The following is a 16684-nucleotide window of genomic DNA, read 5'->3' as shown; positions in this document are numbered from 1 at the left end:
ACGAGACCACCCCAGGGGTCACGTGGTTGTGTCTTTGCTGGCAGCAAATGTTTGCAAGCCTCGTGCTTTAACACCAAGCACTCACCGTGTTTTGCACTGTGCATGGATACCTTGATAGTTCTGTTAATGGGAAGGTGTTTGCTGTGAAGCAGACTATTTGTGTTTGGCAAAGCATGTGTGGTGTCTGCTTGTTTGCTGTTATTTCTCAATCCATTGCATGTGTGCTCTGGCTGTGGTTGCCCTTTGTGCCCGTCATGCGAGGTGGTGAAACCATACCTCTGCTGCTTTATTCATGACTCTAGCTCTCTCTGACCCCCATCGCCACCACCTCCCTGCCCTTGGGCTTTCTCCCCTTTGCTCTTTCCAGTGGCCTGAAACCGGAGGACAAGCGTGGAGGGAGTGGATCCCACAACTGGGGCTCCCTGAAGGATGATATCGGGTCAGTGGGTTTCCTTTGTACATTATTTTGAGCTGGCCGTTACAAATTATTGATAGTTTGCAAAAAAGGAAATCGCTGTCATTGCAAACCTCTACATGGTTTACATATTCTGATTTGTACGTTTAACTTGCAATGCATGGACATGATGTTGGTTCTTCTGCTTGAGTGACATCTTATTTACTTGGTTTTGTTATATTACGTTTATGGGGGAGGATAGAGATTACCTTAGAAGAGATAGAACTGTGTAGGAATAGCATGGACCGCGTGCGAGTAGAAAGCCAATCTCGATGTAAAGGAAGAATAGGAATTTGTTAGCTTAAGGATTGTGTTTGAATGTGCACGATAAGAGGGTCGTGCTTGTGATAAGATAGAGAGGGATTAGAGTTAAGGAAACGTGTGTAAAACCTCATGTAAACTTCCACCGGGTGTGCCGGGTGACATCTCTTTTGAACAATATTCACAAAAGCCCAGAAAATCGAGGCGAAAAGCCATCGCACTGAGAGAGGCAAGGAGATAGGGGGGCGGAGCTGTAATCATTCCCTGGATGGAGGTGGAGCCAAGCATTGTCAAGGGAGACGAGGGAGGAGCAAACATGAGTCGGTTCTTTGAGAAGAATTGGGCAGGAACAGTGTGGTGTGGAGCTCGCTGTGTTTTGTGGAGAGGCTGTGAGGAGTAGCCAGGGCGAGCGGAAAGGGTGCAGATGAGCTCTCAGGAGAGGCTGAAGAGGAGAAGGAAAGAGGTGTGTGAGGAGAATGGTGGTGTTCACAGCATTCCTGAAGAGAACTTAAGGAGTTGTGAGGGGAATTGAAGCAGGAAAACTTTAAGGAGGCCATCCTGTCTGCCTGCCTTTGCCTCCCCCCCCCCCCCCCCCCCCCCCATTGCTGGTGGTTCCTCCAGCTGGCTCCTCACCTTTCCCATTGTCCTGCCCATCTCAACACCAGCTCCGTGACCATCCTCCCGCTCCCCCGCTGTCACACCACAGATAAGTTGCTCGGTTTTGTGTCCCTCACCCCGTCTGTGTTTGTGACTGAGAGTGCCGCGCCTTCGTTTTAATAGGATTTATTTCACCCAGGTTTACCTCATTATATATCGTGGTAATTGATTTTATTCTCCCTTGTTGTTTGTTCGTGAATAAACCCGTTTGGTTTTAGTAAAAGCTTTAAGGTTGTTGTGATTCTCCTCTGCGGCACGCGTGAGCTTATATCGCTACATTTCGGAATGCCTGGGCCCATCCGTTCACGGGTCTCGGTGTTAACCACCGTGAACACGACAGTTATTTTCAAATTTTTATATGACAAATTAATGTTTTTCATGCTCCATGCAGGATTTACTTTTTGAAACCATCATGAAGATAACTTTATGGCATAGCAGATTGTACTGATGAATGCTGCCATTTTTTCTGTTTGCAGAGAAATGGACCACTCAGCCGTGAATGACGAATCTACTGAACACGATGATGCTCAACCCACTACTGATGACACAAAGTGAGATGAAGGACTTTTACTTGTGGCATGCTTGTGGTGTATGGCTGTTGTAAGCATTGCATATGGGTCACATTCACATAATCCGAAGATAGTTTAATGTATTGCAGCATAATTGTTATTTTTTTTCAATTTGCATGTATGGCTAGTTTGTAAGAAAATATTTCAAACTGGCGGAGTAATTTGTCAACTTGGTGACGAGAAAGAATGGCATTTGAGGGGACCGGAGAGCCAAAGAAGAAAAAGAAGAATCCCATGACATAGAATAAAATGAGGTCATGATGCCATGATGCTTCCCTCCCCCGCATGATGCTTCCTTCCCTCCCTTTCAAATCTGGCCTCCAAAGCCAGTCGCCGACTGGGCATCCTCCGTCGTGCGAAGTCCTTCCTTGGCACACCTGAGCTCCTCACCACATACAAGGCTTTCATCCGCAGCTCAATGAAATACTGCTCTCCCCTCTGGGCTGGTGCTCCTGCCTCACACCTAGCTTGTCTTCACGCTGTTGAAACCAAAGCGTTCAGAATCATTGGAATCTCCCACGATGAAGCTAACTCCAACGGCCTTTCACTCACTCACCGCAGGCAGGTTGGTGGTCTTTCCGTCTTCTACCGACTCCTCTCCGGCCTTGCCCCCCCAGCTCTCTCTGGGCTCTGTCCCCCAAATATTCCTACAGGTCGCACAAGATCTGCCTGCAACCCTCTTCTGGTTAAACTGCCAAAATCAAGACTCTCTGCTCACCTTCACTCCTTCATTCCTCTTTTCCCCCGCCTCTGGAACAAACTCCCTCACTCTCTTCAATCCCACTCCTCCCTCCAGGTCTTTAAAACAGCTGTTCACCACCATTTCTTATCTTCCCCCATCCAAAACCTTGATCTTTTCTACCCCCGCTAATTTCACCCCAAATCCACTTTTTTGAAATACCAACTTCTGTCCTGGAAGTCCTTGGTGTCCTTGTGTTTTATACTTCTCCCACCCCCCCCGCCCACCCCCCCCCCTCCTTCCCACACCTCCTCCCCCCAAGCCCTCTCACTTCCACACATCTCCCGATGTCCCTGCTCTCAAATGTTGTGTTTGTGTGCTTCCCCTTCTCTCCCCATCTTGTCTACCGCTCCCTCCTTTTATATATTTTATTTGTCTGTTTGATTTGTTTGTGAAATAAATGTTAGCTCTTTCACGAGCCTCGATTCTGTATACAAAAAAAAAAAATCTGACATGTCGAACACTTTGACAAAAGTCTGACTTTGTATATGGAGCAGTTGGAAGTACATTTTGATGCCGTAAGCAGAATTGGAAGACACTAGCAAAGAACCCAACCTTATTGGCTTATTGAGGGGGCCAGCTCCCCCACTTCTACGATGTCTAGATGCATACACAATTTTTAGATGGTCACGTATTAATGTGGTTATATGGCCCTCTGGGCTTTCGTGAGCGATCGTGGACTTGTGATGCACACACATTCGGTAGATGTATGCACAACTTGTAGATAGCTGCATGAGCAAGTGTGTTCTCCAGGATGTTCAAGAATTATGTACAAAACTGACAGATATCTTTTTGGGGATACCATTAGGGGCTTAAGTCATGATCTAGGTGGTCAGGTTAAACGATCCCACTCCAACAAGGCGGTGTCGATACACATTTCCATAGAGAGGATAGGGGTCCTCTCCCCACCCTGAATCCCTGGGACTATTAATTTTTTTCAAACCCCCTGAAACATTATTGAGCACCACTCTGCCCACCACCCCCAAGTACAACCACCAGCTTTCATGTCATTCTGTCCAGTGGTTCAGGAATGCATATAAACCAAAAAACACATGCAAACATGCACGCATAAACACACACTTCCTAAATTATATGTATTATTATTCTTAATCGTGCTTTTGAAGTTTGGCAGTGATGTGAAAAGCAGTGAATGTGGAGCCTATGTTCATCCAAAGAATGTGGTTTTGATGAGTAAACAACAGTTTTAACATAGCCCCATAAATGGGAACAGGTCTTGCATTGCAAATGAGGTGTTCAAGCAATACGGGACTTTCAAAAGAATGCGATCGCCCCGCAACGCATGGCCGCACGGCGGCATGCGGCGCCCCATAACGAAGTATTGATGGCTGTTTAAAAAGCATGAACATTACAAAATAGACGATTTATCCTCATCAAGAACAGTGATCCAATCCACTATGTCAGTTCTTGTATTACCAAACAAATCTTGTATTACCTTGACATGATCCCCTGCCCGCCATCCTCCTCCCCCCCACCCCACCTATAAAAAAACAATCAAGTACAATAGCCCGATACTAATTATGGAGAGGAAAGTTACCACATTCAATGAAAAAATAATATGGCTAATTTTCTCACCTCTAACCCTCTGAGGATTTGTGGGCTGCTCCAAATCAACTTCTTCAGCCTGACAAGTCATGGAAATACAACGATCCTTCCCAGTCGGCATAGCATGAGTGTGATCCGCCATTGGCATTTATTGACTCTGCCGGCAGCAAAGCATTGTGAAAGCTCACTAGTTTTTCAGCAAGCTGACTGCATATTTGCGATTTCCAATGGCTGAAAGATCCAACGTTTGCCAGAAATTGGACGAGGTTTGTACAAAATACCTGAGTGTGGATAGGGCCTACAAAATGTTCGCTTTTGTGCTCGGAACATTTTACAGAGCATTGTTGTGAAACAACAGAGGTGGCTGTAGATCTTGTGGTTATCCACCACGATAGAATTAGGTTGCCATCCCCACGATTAAGCAAAAGAAACGGCCCTTGCTCTAAACTACAGGGCCATCTCTACCAAGCTACCAGCATATGGACATGGGCCACTTGAGCAGTGAATCAAACACCTGCATTTGCCTGCCGGTGCTCAATCTCACCTCGCCCCACCCCTCCCTTTCCACTCCACTGGGGTGGAATATCAGCACAACACAGCACAGATACGACATGGACACGGCGGTGCGTCACGGCACGGATATGACACAGCATGACGATTTATCCTCATCATAGCATAGACCACAGTTGTTGGGCTAGTTGTTGGGCTGATACATCAACACAACACATCAACACCACAAACCCTGGTGTTGGGCTAGCGGCTAGGGTGCCGGCTTAGGATCCTAGGATCCTGGGTTCGAATCCCGGTCGATCGCTGAATTAACGCCAGGGGGGTTGACTCAGCCTGTCATCCTTCCGAGGTCGGCAAATTGAGTACCAGTTCACTGGTAATTCCCTGTTTGTCGTTAAAGGCGGCAAAAAGGGTTGGCGTCAGGAAGGGCATCCGGCCGTAAAACATTGCTTCAAAAAGGGGACAAAAAACAACAACAACCATGGTTCCCGAAAAAGGCCAACCCCCGCTTTGCGGGGAAAAATGGCCTCTAAAGGTGGTATAGCATAGACCACAGACACAAATGGCGTCCCGGGATAGTATGAAACTGGGCAATCCTGTAACATACAGGACACCGGGTAAGCCTGCTTCGGAAGGATAAAGCATTCGTCTCCCATTTGGTCATTGGTGTCCAAGTGTGCCTGGGCATCGTCCGTGCTGTGTCGTGTCCATGCTGTGTCGTGTCAGTGCCGTATTTCTTCTGCAGGACAACAACAACAACAACATGCATTTTAAGGCCATTTTCCCTGCTAGAGTGAGTGGGGGTTAGCCTGGCGGTCCCCATGACAATCTTCTCCATTTTGCCCTATTTTCTGCATCTCCTTGTTAACCCCCTTGCCCGCATTTCTTCTTCCACCATCTTTAGCCAAGTCTTTCTCGGTCTTCCCCGTCCTCCACTTCCTTCTACATTCATTTCCATCACTCTTGTCAACCAGTCACTTTCATCCTTCCTCAACACATGACCAAACCATCTCGACCTGTTCCTCTTCACTGTTCCTGTTCCTTGTTTCTGCAGGAGCATAACTGATTTATCAATTCATCCAAAATTCCTGATAAACCGTCAATTGAACGGAAAAACAAAACCTGCCAATCATTAGTGAACACGTGACCTGCATTTTCATCTTCACAAACACTCAATTGTCGCCATATTCGTCTGAATTGCTCACATATGGCTCAAAATGATACTGCTCCATAATTCCCCCGAAAGCGTTTCTATCACTAATTTTGTCTCCAATAGTTTCTTCAAAATCCCACTGATCCGTTTCAACATACTGAGAACCTTCACAGAGTTGCTAATGACGGATGGATCAGTATCGGAATCCGAGCTAGACATGCACTGTTTCTCTATGTAAACCACCATTTGGATCAAGGTTGGGTTCATCGTGTGGCATCACTGATGAAATAGAAAATCGACAGTTTAGGGCTCTTTTTGTCCCCCGTCACACAGCGGAGCGAAAGGGGGACTATGGTTTTCCCCTCCGTGCGTGTGGCCGTGCGGGCTTGCGTGCGTTAGCGAAGGACCGCATTCGAATTTGATGTGTGGATGCAACCCACGTCAAAATCCAAGATGGCCGCCGCCATGTATGTCTGATGCCATGTATGTCTGAACCTTGTGAGATGAATATCTTGAAAAATAAGCGAAGTACCAACTTTTAATCTGGTGTGTGGGTGTATCTAGGCACAAGGAAGAACGCTATTGAAAATTGGGTCGCCACGTCAAAATCCAAAATGGCCGCCGCCATGTATGTCTGAACCCTGAGATGAATATCTTGAAAAATAAGTGAAGTACCAACTTCTAATTTGGTGTGTGGGTGTATCTCGGCATAAGGAAGAACACTATTGAAAATTGGGTCGCCACGTCAGAATCCAAGATGGCCGCCACCATATATATGTCTGAACCTTGTGAGCGAAATATCTTGAAAAATAAGCGAAGTACCAACTTCTAATCTGGTGTGTGGGTGTATCTAGGCACAAGGAAGAACGCTGTTTAAAATTGGGTCGCCACGTCAAAATCCAAGATGGCCGCCGCCATGTATGTCTGAACCTTGTGAGATGAATATCTTGAAAAATAAGCGAAGTACCAACTTCTAATTTGGTGTGTGGGTGTATCTCGGCATAAGGAAGAACGCTATTGTAAATTGGGTCGCCACGTCAAAATCCAAGATGGCCGCCGCCATGTATGTCTGAACCTTGTGAGATGAATATCTTGAAAAATAAGCGAAGTACCAACTTCTAATTTGGTGTGTGGGTGTATCTCGGCATAAGGAAGAACGCTATTGTAAATTGGGTCGCCACGTCAAAATCCAAGATGGCCGCCACCATATATATGTCTGAACCTTGTGAGCGAAATATCTTGAAAAATAAGCGAAGTACCAACTTCTAATCTGGTGTGTGGGTGTATCTCGGCATCAGGAAGAATGCTATTGAAAATTGGGTCGCCACGTCAAAATCCAAGATGGCCGCCGCCATGTATGTCTGAACCTTGTGAGATGAATATCTTGAAAAATAAGCGAAGTACCAACTTCTAATTTGGTGTGTGGGTGTATCTCGGCATAAGGAAGAACGCTATTGTAAATTGGGTCGCCACGTCAAAATCCAAGATGGCCGCCACCATATATAGGTCTGAACTTTCTGAGTGAAATATCTTGAAAAATAAGCAAAGTACCAACTTCTAATCTGGTGTTTGGGTGTATCTCGGCACAAGGAAGAAGGCTATTGAAAATTGGGTCGCCACGTCAAAATCCAAGATGGCCGCCGCCATGTAAGTCAACCTTGTGAGCGGAATATCTCATAAAATAAGCGAAGTACCAACTTCTAATCTGGTGTGTGGGTGTATCTAGACATAAGGAAGAACGCTATTGAAAATTGGGTCACCATGTCAAAATCCAAGATGGCCGCCTCCATGTATGTCTGACCCTTGTGAGCGAAATATCATATCATAGCATGTTTTCTGCGTCTTCCACTTTGTCAACTCACATCACTTCACCGACGGGGGACCTAGGCGTAACGCTTGTTGACTGTGATTAGGAAAATAATTTCAAAATATTTTCCCCTTCAAATTAGAACATGGTTAATGATTTTCAATGGTTTTCAGGAAAAAAAAAAAAGTGTTTGGGTTCCCCTTTAAGGATGCCGCTATATACTCGGCCTTTGTAGCATTCCTTTCAGAACTGCTTCCCATTCTGCTGGCGAGGTAGTGTTCTTCCAAGCTCTCCATGTCATCAAAGTTAAGAATTTTCCCGTTTGTGTTTTTTGAAAACTGTACACTTTATTAGTCCCCTACCGAGGGGACTATAGGTTTGCACTCCGTCTGTCAGTCTGTCAGTCCGTCACGCAAAGAACAGTTTTCCGGACTTTTTTTCTAAACTCTTAATGCTAATGATTTCAAACTTGGTACATGGTTTCCTCATGATAAGTTACAGATCAAGTTCGAACTTCACGACGTTTCGATCATTTTTGACAAAGTTATGGCACTTTGAACTTTGGTAATTTCCCCAACAGTTTTACGGACGACAGACTACCGGTAGGGGACATGTATTGCAGCGCAATATTCAGAATGCTTGTTTTACTGTGTATGTGTCTACTGTGTGTTTCTCGTAAGATCTCGGTTGTAAATCGTGCATACCTGTGTGTAAAAGTCGTGGGGACATGTATTGCAGCGCAATATTCAGAATGCTTGTTTTACTGTGTATGTGTCTACTGTGTGTGTGTTTCTCGTAAGATCTCGGTTGTAAATCGTGCATACCTGTGTGTAAAAGTCGTTTTTTTTTCCGTGCCGTATTTTGCGCCTGGTTCCTTGAGGCTTCCCTATCTCCTTGGTGGTCGTTTGTTGTCGATTTACTTTGGTTCTCTGACTGTATTGCTTTTTTTTTTGTCTTTCTTTTCAACCCATACTTCCCCCGAGCATCCTACCCTTTGTTTAAAGTCTTAATAAAAAAAGAAAACGAAATTTAAAAAAATATTAATAATAATTTCCTTCTCTCCTCGCCCCACCTGTTTTCTCTCCTTCCTTTATATCTCAACCCTCTCCAGGAGATACCTTTCCAATTCTAGTTTTCACCATACTCCTTCAACCTCTCTCCTTCTTCCTCGGGTCCACTTTAACCTCACCTTCAATATATATATATATATATATATATATATATATATATATATATATATATATATATATATATATATATATATATATATATATATATATATATATATATATATATATATATATATATATGTGTATGTATGTGTGTGTATGTATGTATGTATGTATGTATGTATGTATGTATAGTTACGGGTTTCCACCGCCCTTCTTACCCTTACCAAGGGGGGATTAAGCCCCTAGTTCTTTCTGGGCCTGGTGTAACCGAGACTTGAAACGCCTCTTCCGGGCAAACGCAAGGTATGGTTTCGGGACCAAGTCTCGCTCGTACCTAAATACCTGCGCCACCACGGAAGCGGGGAACCAAGCCTTGCACGAGCCACATGTAATTTGAGTACACCAAGCGGATTGCGTGCCACGTGGTCCGTGCAGTCACCGTTAATATTGGACCCTGATTAGAGCGGTTCTATTCGTACCACGCTTAGTCAATGAGGGAAAACACAAGGCGGTTGAATAAAGAAATAACAGGATTTTATTATTATTATTTACACAATGTACAAGTCGGTAGAAAGCAGACACAGAGCAGAACTTAATCAATCTTATAATAACCCAGACACGGGCCCGATCGCACTCACACAGGGAAATTGCAGGTAGGCTGGTGTCCACACGCTGCCTTGGTCGTCCAGGAACGGCTGCCCGGCGTGCTCTCCACTGTCCCAGCACGTCCCGCGAAGATGGCAAGCAGGCGGTGGAAGGATCCTCGTAGCGCATCTCAAACAAAAGGGCAGCAGATGAGGCAGGAAGGAAATGTACGCGTCTCTCAGCGCGGCTGGGCGGTTCCACAGCGCGTTTAGTAACCAGCGCACTATCACGCACGTAACCCAATGCAATATAGGCTCGGCCTTAAGCTCAACCGGGCGCCACTTTAATACGAGCGCGTATCTTGGTTCATGCGCGTCTTTCTCCGATCTCGTAACTCTATACTCTGCCGCGCTCTTCAATGCCAACTGCTCGATGCTCTCCAAAATGCCAACAACTCGAGAGTCCTTTTCAAATGCCAACAATTCGAGAGTCCTTTGTGGGGGGGCTTCGCGTGAAGGGTGATATTTGCCATGCCCTGAGCCTTCTCGGACGTTCCAACCACCCCTGTGACGCATTGCCGCAGCCACTCCCTTTGAGCCCTGATTGGCGGCTTGCGCTTCCCGTCAGCTTCTTCGCCGCCCTCATTCGGTCCCGACCCGACCCGCCAGGCCTGCCTCGTGCTAATTCGCGCAAAAAGCCAAAGGCAGCACAAAGAGGCGTAAGGCGGCATAAGGCAATGGAAGTATGAAGGACCTATTCTCATTATTCTACTCAACGCAAGACTAACACAGGAAAAGGACTATTCTTACACATACATGTTATGAGATAACTGAACTACCACGAGGCTACATGTTGTGTGACTAAACTACAACAACAACAACAACAACAACAGGCATTTTAAGGCCATTTCCCCTGCTAGAGCGGGGGTTAGCCTTGCGGGCCCCATGACTATCTTCTCCATTTTGCCCTAAGTTTTTTGCATCTCCCATTGTTAACCCCCTTGCCCGCATTTCTTCTTCCAACACCTTTAGCCAAGTCTTTCTTGGTCTTCCCCGTCCTCTACTTCCTTCAACATTAATTTCCATCATTCTTCTCAACCAGTCACTTTCATCCTTCCTCAACACATGACCAAACCATCTCAACCTGTTTCTCTTCACAGCATCCATCACAGGCTCTATTCCCATCATCTTTTGCAATTCATTATTTGTCTTCCTCTCTCTCAACGATACTCCACACATCCACCAAACCATTCGTATTTCCAGCCTTAGTTGCTGCTTTACGTTCATTACTCATGTCTCGCTCCCATAAATCAAAACACTTCTCACACATGCAGCATGCACCTTTCCCTTCAGCTTCAACGACACTCCCCTCCTCGTCAGCACGCTATTCAGTTCCCGAAACTTCCTACATGCACATCTCACTCTAGCAACCGTTGCAGAGTCTGATCCACCTTCTCAATTCAGCATGTCTCCGAGGTAGCAAAATGTTTTCACACCTTCCAGCTTCATGCCATCTCCAAGATCCAACTCAACATTTCCTCCATCTGCAGCTCCCTCCGTGCACACCTTTCACTTGAATGTAGCTGCCACACTGGTTAATGACCCTCTCAGGCCACTACATTTTTTGATGAACCCACTCTGTGCACATTGTACATTGAATGGAGTTCACTCCGAAACCCTTCCTGCACACAGCACACGGCCACTTCCCAGTTCTTTCCACCTCACCACATGCTTTACCATTAGCCACCACCTTTGTTTTTCCGATATTCACCTGCAGACCTTTTGACTCCATACATTCCTTCCACTTGTTCATCTTCTCCTTCAGTCCATTCATACTTTCCACAATCAACACCAGATCATCTGCATACAACTCCCACAGTAAACCCTCCTTTACGTTCTGAGCCAGCACCTCCATCAAAGCTACAAATAGTAGTGGACTTAGTACCGACCCCTGATGCACTCCCACCTTCACCTCGAACTCACCACTGTTCCCGTCCTTCGTCCTTAGTCCTTACAGCTGTGCGCGCTCTTTTGTACATTGCCATCACTACTCTGATCAACCATGTTGTGAAAATCAATCAAGTCCACAACTTTGTCCCATAGGTAGGTTTAATGACAATCAGATCTCTGGCATCATCCTGTAAAATACAATCATGCAATATAAATCAGGATCTTGGCATAATATAGGAAGGATCGATAATATTAGTCAATGCAAGCAAGCCTAGAATATGAGCGGGTACGTACCATCCGAGTCTACATGTCATAGTATAATGTCGCAGGAGTGGCCGAGAGTCGCGGACGTCCGAGATCTTATAGACGCCTCTCAGTGGTTTAAGTGAGCATCACACCTGGGTTCAACTTTGATACATTTTCACTACAAACCATTCCTCCACTCCTAACTTCCTCAATGCCCATGTCACTCCTTCGCGTGGAACCCTATCGAATGCTTTCTCCAGATCAATAGACCCAAGAAACAACTTCTTCCTCTTCTCCATGTCCTTCTCCTGCAACTGCCTTACAATAAAAAGCGCGTCTGTCGTTCCTCTTCCTGGCATAAATCCAAATATATCTTCTTCTTATATCTATCTATCTATCTATTATCTATGTATATAAAAGAAAGTTTTTGTTTGTCTGCATGCGCTAATCTCCTGAACGGTGAAAGATAGGAGGAAACCTCTGAAACAAAAAATGTCGGGACGGGCCCCGGGAAGGTTGTAGGCTCGGTGGCAAGGCCGGTCGAGGCCGCCTCGGCCGGGCTGGGCCCATTTCGCAATAAATCTTCTTCTTTAAAAATTATCTTGAAGTACAACTTATGCACTTAATAGGAATATCTGACTGATTGCAACACATGCTTTCAAAATTTTCTCTCGCGGGGCCCGACAGAAGAAAGAACAAGGAATCGTTGAGCACTAACTGATACTGGGCTCGCGTCAGACCTATGTACAGAAGATTAAATTCATTCAAAAAGAACCCGGGCAACGCCAATTCAGCTGGATGTAGTCGAAAGTATTCAGCTGATGGCTTGTGCTCAGAACCGAGGTTCGAATCCCAAACACTGTGTATTTGCCCATTGTCTGCTCATGCCCTAGTAATTCGCATTCAGCTGCACTGATCGCTACGAATTAATTTGTTCTGCATGTGATTTGCATAAAGCCCGAGTATGAGCCTGAGATCAGTTTATTTAAATGAAAAAAGACGCCCTTGGCTTTGTCGATTTTTTGGAAGAGGTTTAAACAGTCCCATTCCTTTAGCTTTAATGATTCGCATGATTTGATATTGATGCATCAGTTCGTGAAGTCATGCTGCTATTTGATGGCAGAGAGAATTTCGTCGGTCATTTTGTTGCAATTATAAATTATGCTCTCATTCAGTTAGTAGATGCATGCCGGTATCATTTGATTTCCAGGGAAAACAAGCCTGAAGAGTTGAAAGAAGAAGAAGACGATGGGGCTAAACAGATGACACTAGATGAGTGGAAGGCCATGCAAGAAAAAGTGCGCGTTAAGGCTGCATTCAATATCCGCAAGCCAGGCGAGGGCTGTGACTCACAACAGTGGGGCAAGGCCTACATGGTGCAGAAGACTAAGCCCAAGGATGAGGTAATAATGTTTTGAGCCTCTAGGGGGAGCATGTGCCATTGAAGTGGGTTGTGTTGACAGTGAATTATGTAATGCTCTGTAATATATGGTGAGTGATAGCCTGATGGCACACCAGACGTTGATTGGTCAATGTCATTTTGCTCTGCAGATCCCGAGCGGGCTAATTGGTGAGCACCATGTGAGACGCCCAGCAAATGACATCACTTCACAACTCGAGATCAACTTTGGCGAGCAGTCTAGACGTGGCCGTGGTGGCCGTGGTGCAGGGATGGGCCGTGGACGAGGCATGGTCGAGAGTCGTGGAGGAAGAGCCATGCCCCGTGGAAGTTTTGGTCGTGGAGAGAGGATGGTGAGTGGTCTTCCATATCGTAATTGATGGATTATTTAGGCAATAACTTTGAAGAGGATGCGACCCTCTTGTTTTTCTTCCTCTTCTTCCTCCAATAATGTTATTTTTATTTTTTTTCGCAGAATGCCACTTCCGCACCTAACTTCGATGATCCTGAGGCTTTCCCGGCACTCGGCGATGCCAGGCCCTGAGGCCTACGGCCCATTACTGCATGCTTGTCATTCGCCAAAATGCACCGTTCTCGATTTTATTTCTCCTTTGGTTAAATACGCCCCACAGAGCTTGTCCAGCAATTTCCCTGGTTACCTGTTCCCCGTTTTTTAAGTACCGTCAAACTCCGACTTCAACAGTGACTGTCAGCTGTGCCTTGTGGCTAGCTTAACCGTATACTCAAGTGGAATGCAATGCGGTGGTATTTTGTTTCTCCCCTCTCCCCTCTTTCCTTGATATTTTCCTTTCTGAAATTTGGAGTTAGTTTTTTTTTTTTTTTTTTTTTTTTTTTTTTGGCTGGCAAAGGCACCAGATGGGAATAAAGACATCATAAGGTGGGTTTGAGAAATGTTTGTCACGTTTATAAAAGTGCAGCTTACCTGAATGGAGGCTACAGAGCTGGTTTGGTGGTGTTTTTTTATTTTATTTTAACTAGCTCAAAAAGTAGTCGACATTCGAAAGGACGTGGCCATTTTTGGTGCCCTAGGCACCCGCCTACTCTCACCATGCTGTGCTTTTGGGTGTTTTATTTTTTTGTTTTGATGAGATGCCCTTTATTGGTTGTAGCACTGTGGTTGACACCGAGTCGGAAACTATCCGGCTATTCTCTAGTGAAGTTTTTCTTTAGTCGCGTACTTCTTTGGAGTGAAAACCGGACGACTTGTCATCGGTTTTATTGCCTCCATCAGTTTCCCTGCAAGCTCGTCATGGGCACGTTGGTTAAAGAGAGTGGTTTGATACCGGGATCTGTTGGAAAACGACGCTGTACATTTGAAGCTGCTACGTCTTTACGTTCTTGTATTTTTTTTTTCCTTCCTGGTGCTTTGTCTGCTCTCTACGTCCGTGCATTTAGCGTGAAAATGGTGCGCTGCCTTCGACCCAAGTTGTGCTATTGGACCTGCAAATCTGTTTGCAAGCACGTGTGAAGGAATATTGTTTTTCCACTCGAAGCCTGTATTGAATACCAGCCACGAGATATGAAAAGCAAACCGGTAATTTTTCATTTTCTTTTTTTCTTTCTTCTTCTTCTTTGAGATTCTCAAACTGTCAGATTATAATGGAAAGGATTGTTCTTATTGTCCCTTTTCCTCCTTTCTTCCATAAGTATGTACAAGTGAAAAGTTTTTTCAGGCCTGGATACTTGCTGCGAGTTCTGTACGGTATTCAACATCGCTATTCTGGACTTCTGAATGGAGCAAAGTTTCGGGAATAAAACCTTGCTATGGACAAGTGGGTGGAAATAAAGGATGATGTTGGTTGAACATTTGAGCAATAAAGCGTCCAAAGGCCCTTGCCACACCCTTTCCACTTTTGATTACATTTTGGAGGACTAATGGTGGTGATAGAGGTAGGTGGTAGTTTGGTATTTGATAACAATTGTTCCATTATTACCAACAACTTCCTCTAGCTTTGTGCTTTCATTGCTGTTTTAATTTTAATTTTGCAACCATCATTGTTGGGCTGAACACCTCTGAGCTCTCTCTCACCTAAGTTAGTCCATTTGTCACCTTGGCGTTTTGTATGCAAGGTGAGACATCCATGCATCGTCCATTACAAGGATGTTAAAGCTGGAAGACCTGTCTGTCGGCACTGGGGACTTTGGTTCCTGTTAAAAAAAAAACTCTCGGCTTCTTTTGCGAAGAGTTGTCACCGGAACAAGGAGGAACCCTGAGCCCTCAACAAATTAAATTCCTGCCACCAACTGAATGCCAGGTCCAGTCATCTGGTTCATGTGACATGTGGGAACAACAAAATGTTTCCTACACCACCATAAGATGTGAATAATTGGGATCATTAAATAAGGATTCATTGGATACAACAACAACAACAGGCATTTTAAGTCCATTTTCCCTGCTAGAGCGGGGGTTAGCCTTGATGGCCCCATGACAATCTTCTTCATTTTGCCGTATTTTCTCCATGTCCCATTGTTAACCCCCTTGCCCGCATTTCTTCTTCCAACACCTTTAGCCAAGTCTTTCTCGGTCTTCCCCATCCTCTACTTCCTTCTACATTCATTTCCATCGCTCTTCTCAACCAGTCACTTTCATCCTTCCTCAACACATGACCAAACCATCTCAACCTACAGTCACGTGAAAAAGTAAGTACACCCCATGTAAAGTTTTGACTTTTTCAACATATTTTAACATACAGCTATTTGATCTTCATTTCTACAATATTGAAAGATAAAGGTGATATAATATAACAAATGTCATGAAACATTTACATTTTGTAGTCCATTGCATAATTTAAATAAACATAAATGCAAATTTCGCATGTTGAAAAAGTAAGTACACCCATACATTTATCACTACTTCAAATACTTAAAATTAGAATCAGGTGCACCAGCTCAGGTGCAAATGATTAGAACATCGATAGAGAGGATCTTGGAGGAACCTGTCTTATTTAAACCTGACATTTAGGTTGGTTTGCTCTTTGTTGTTGAAGTGTGCGGCATCACCATGCCTAGATCAAAAGAGCTCTCTGAGGCCTTCAGAAAGAAGGTTAGAGATGCCTACGAGTGTGGGAAGGGATTTAAAAAGATCTCCAAACAATTTGAAATCAATCATTCGACTGTCCGGAGGATCATCTACAAGTGGACAAGTTTCCAAACAACTACCAACTTGTTCAGGCCAGGCCGCCCCAGCAAGTTCTGCCCGAGAGCAGAACGCAAGATGCTGAAAGAAGTCTCTAAGAACCCCAGAATGTCATCACGGGACCTACAGGTAGCTCTTGCCACTGTTGATGTCAAAGTGCACGAGTCTACCATGACAAAGAGGCTGCACAAATTTGATCTACATGGGAGGTGTGCCAGGAGGAAACCTTTGCTGTCCAGAAAGAACATCAGGGCAAGACTAAAGTTTGCCAATGAACACCGAGGCAAAGACCAGCACTTTTGGAACAATGTGCTCTGGACAGATTAGTCAAAGGTAGAGCTATTTTGCCACAGTACCAGAAGACATGTTTGGCGAAAACCAAAGACATCATTTGACCACAAGAACCTGATACCAACTGTAAAGCATGGTGGTGGTAATATTATGGTTTGGGACAGCTTTGCTG

The 16684-nt window shown here is 44.9% G+C and overlaps 1 protein-coding gene across 2 annotated transcripts in view; it reads left to right on the top strand.

The window, feature by feature from the left end:
- Positions 1-14924, top strand: part of LOC137424620 (SERPINE1 mRNA-binding protein 1) — a 51925-nt gene extending 37001 nt beyond the window's left edge. For both annotated transcript variants that reach the window (XM_068112265.2, XM_068112256.2), the window contains 5 exons: positions 368-439; positions 1849-1923; positions 12876-13068; positions 13217-13417; positions 13540-14924. In XM_068112265.2, the coding sequence (XP_067968366.1) occupies positions 368-439; positions 1849-1923; positions 12876-13068; positions 13217-13417; positions 13540-13608 (610 nt within the window). In that variant the 3' untranslated portion in view covers positions 13609-14924. The remainder of the gene's footprint in view (positions 1-367; positions 440-1848; positions 1924-12875; positions 13069-13216; positions 13418-13539) is intronic.
- The last annotated feature ends 1760 nt before the right edge of the window (positions 14925-16684 follow it).

Source organism: Myxine glutinosa, chromosome 1 (genome assembly GCF_964187855.1).
Source record: "Myxine glutinosa chromosome 1, kmMyxGlut1.1, whole genome shotgun sequence".
NCBI lineage: Eukaryota > Metazoa > Chordata > Myxini > Myxiniformes > Myxinidae > Myxine > Myxine glutinosa.
This window is presented reverse-complemented; position numbering and strand designations above follow the sequence as displayed.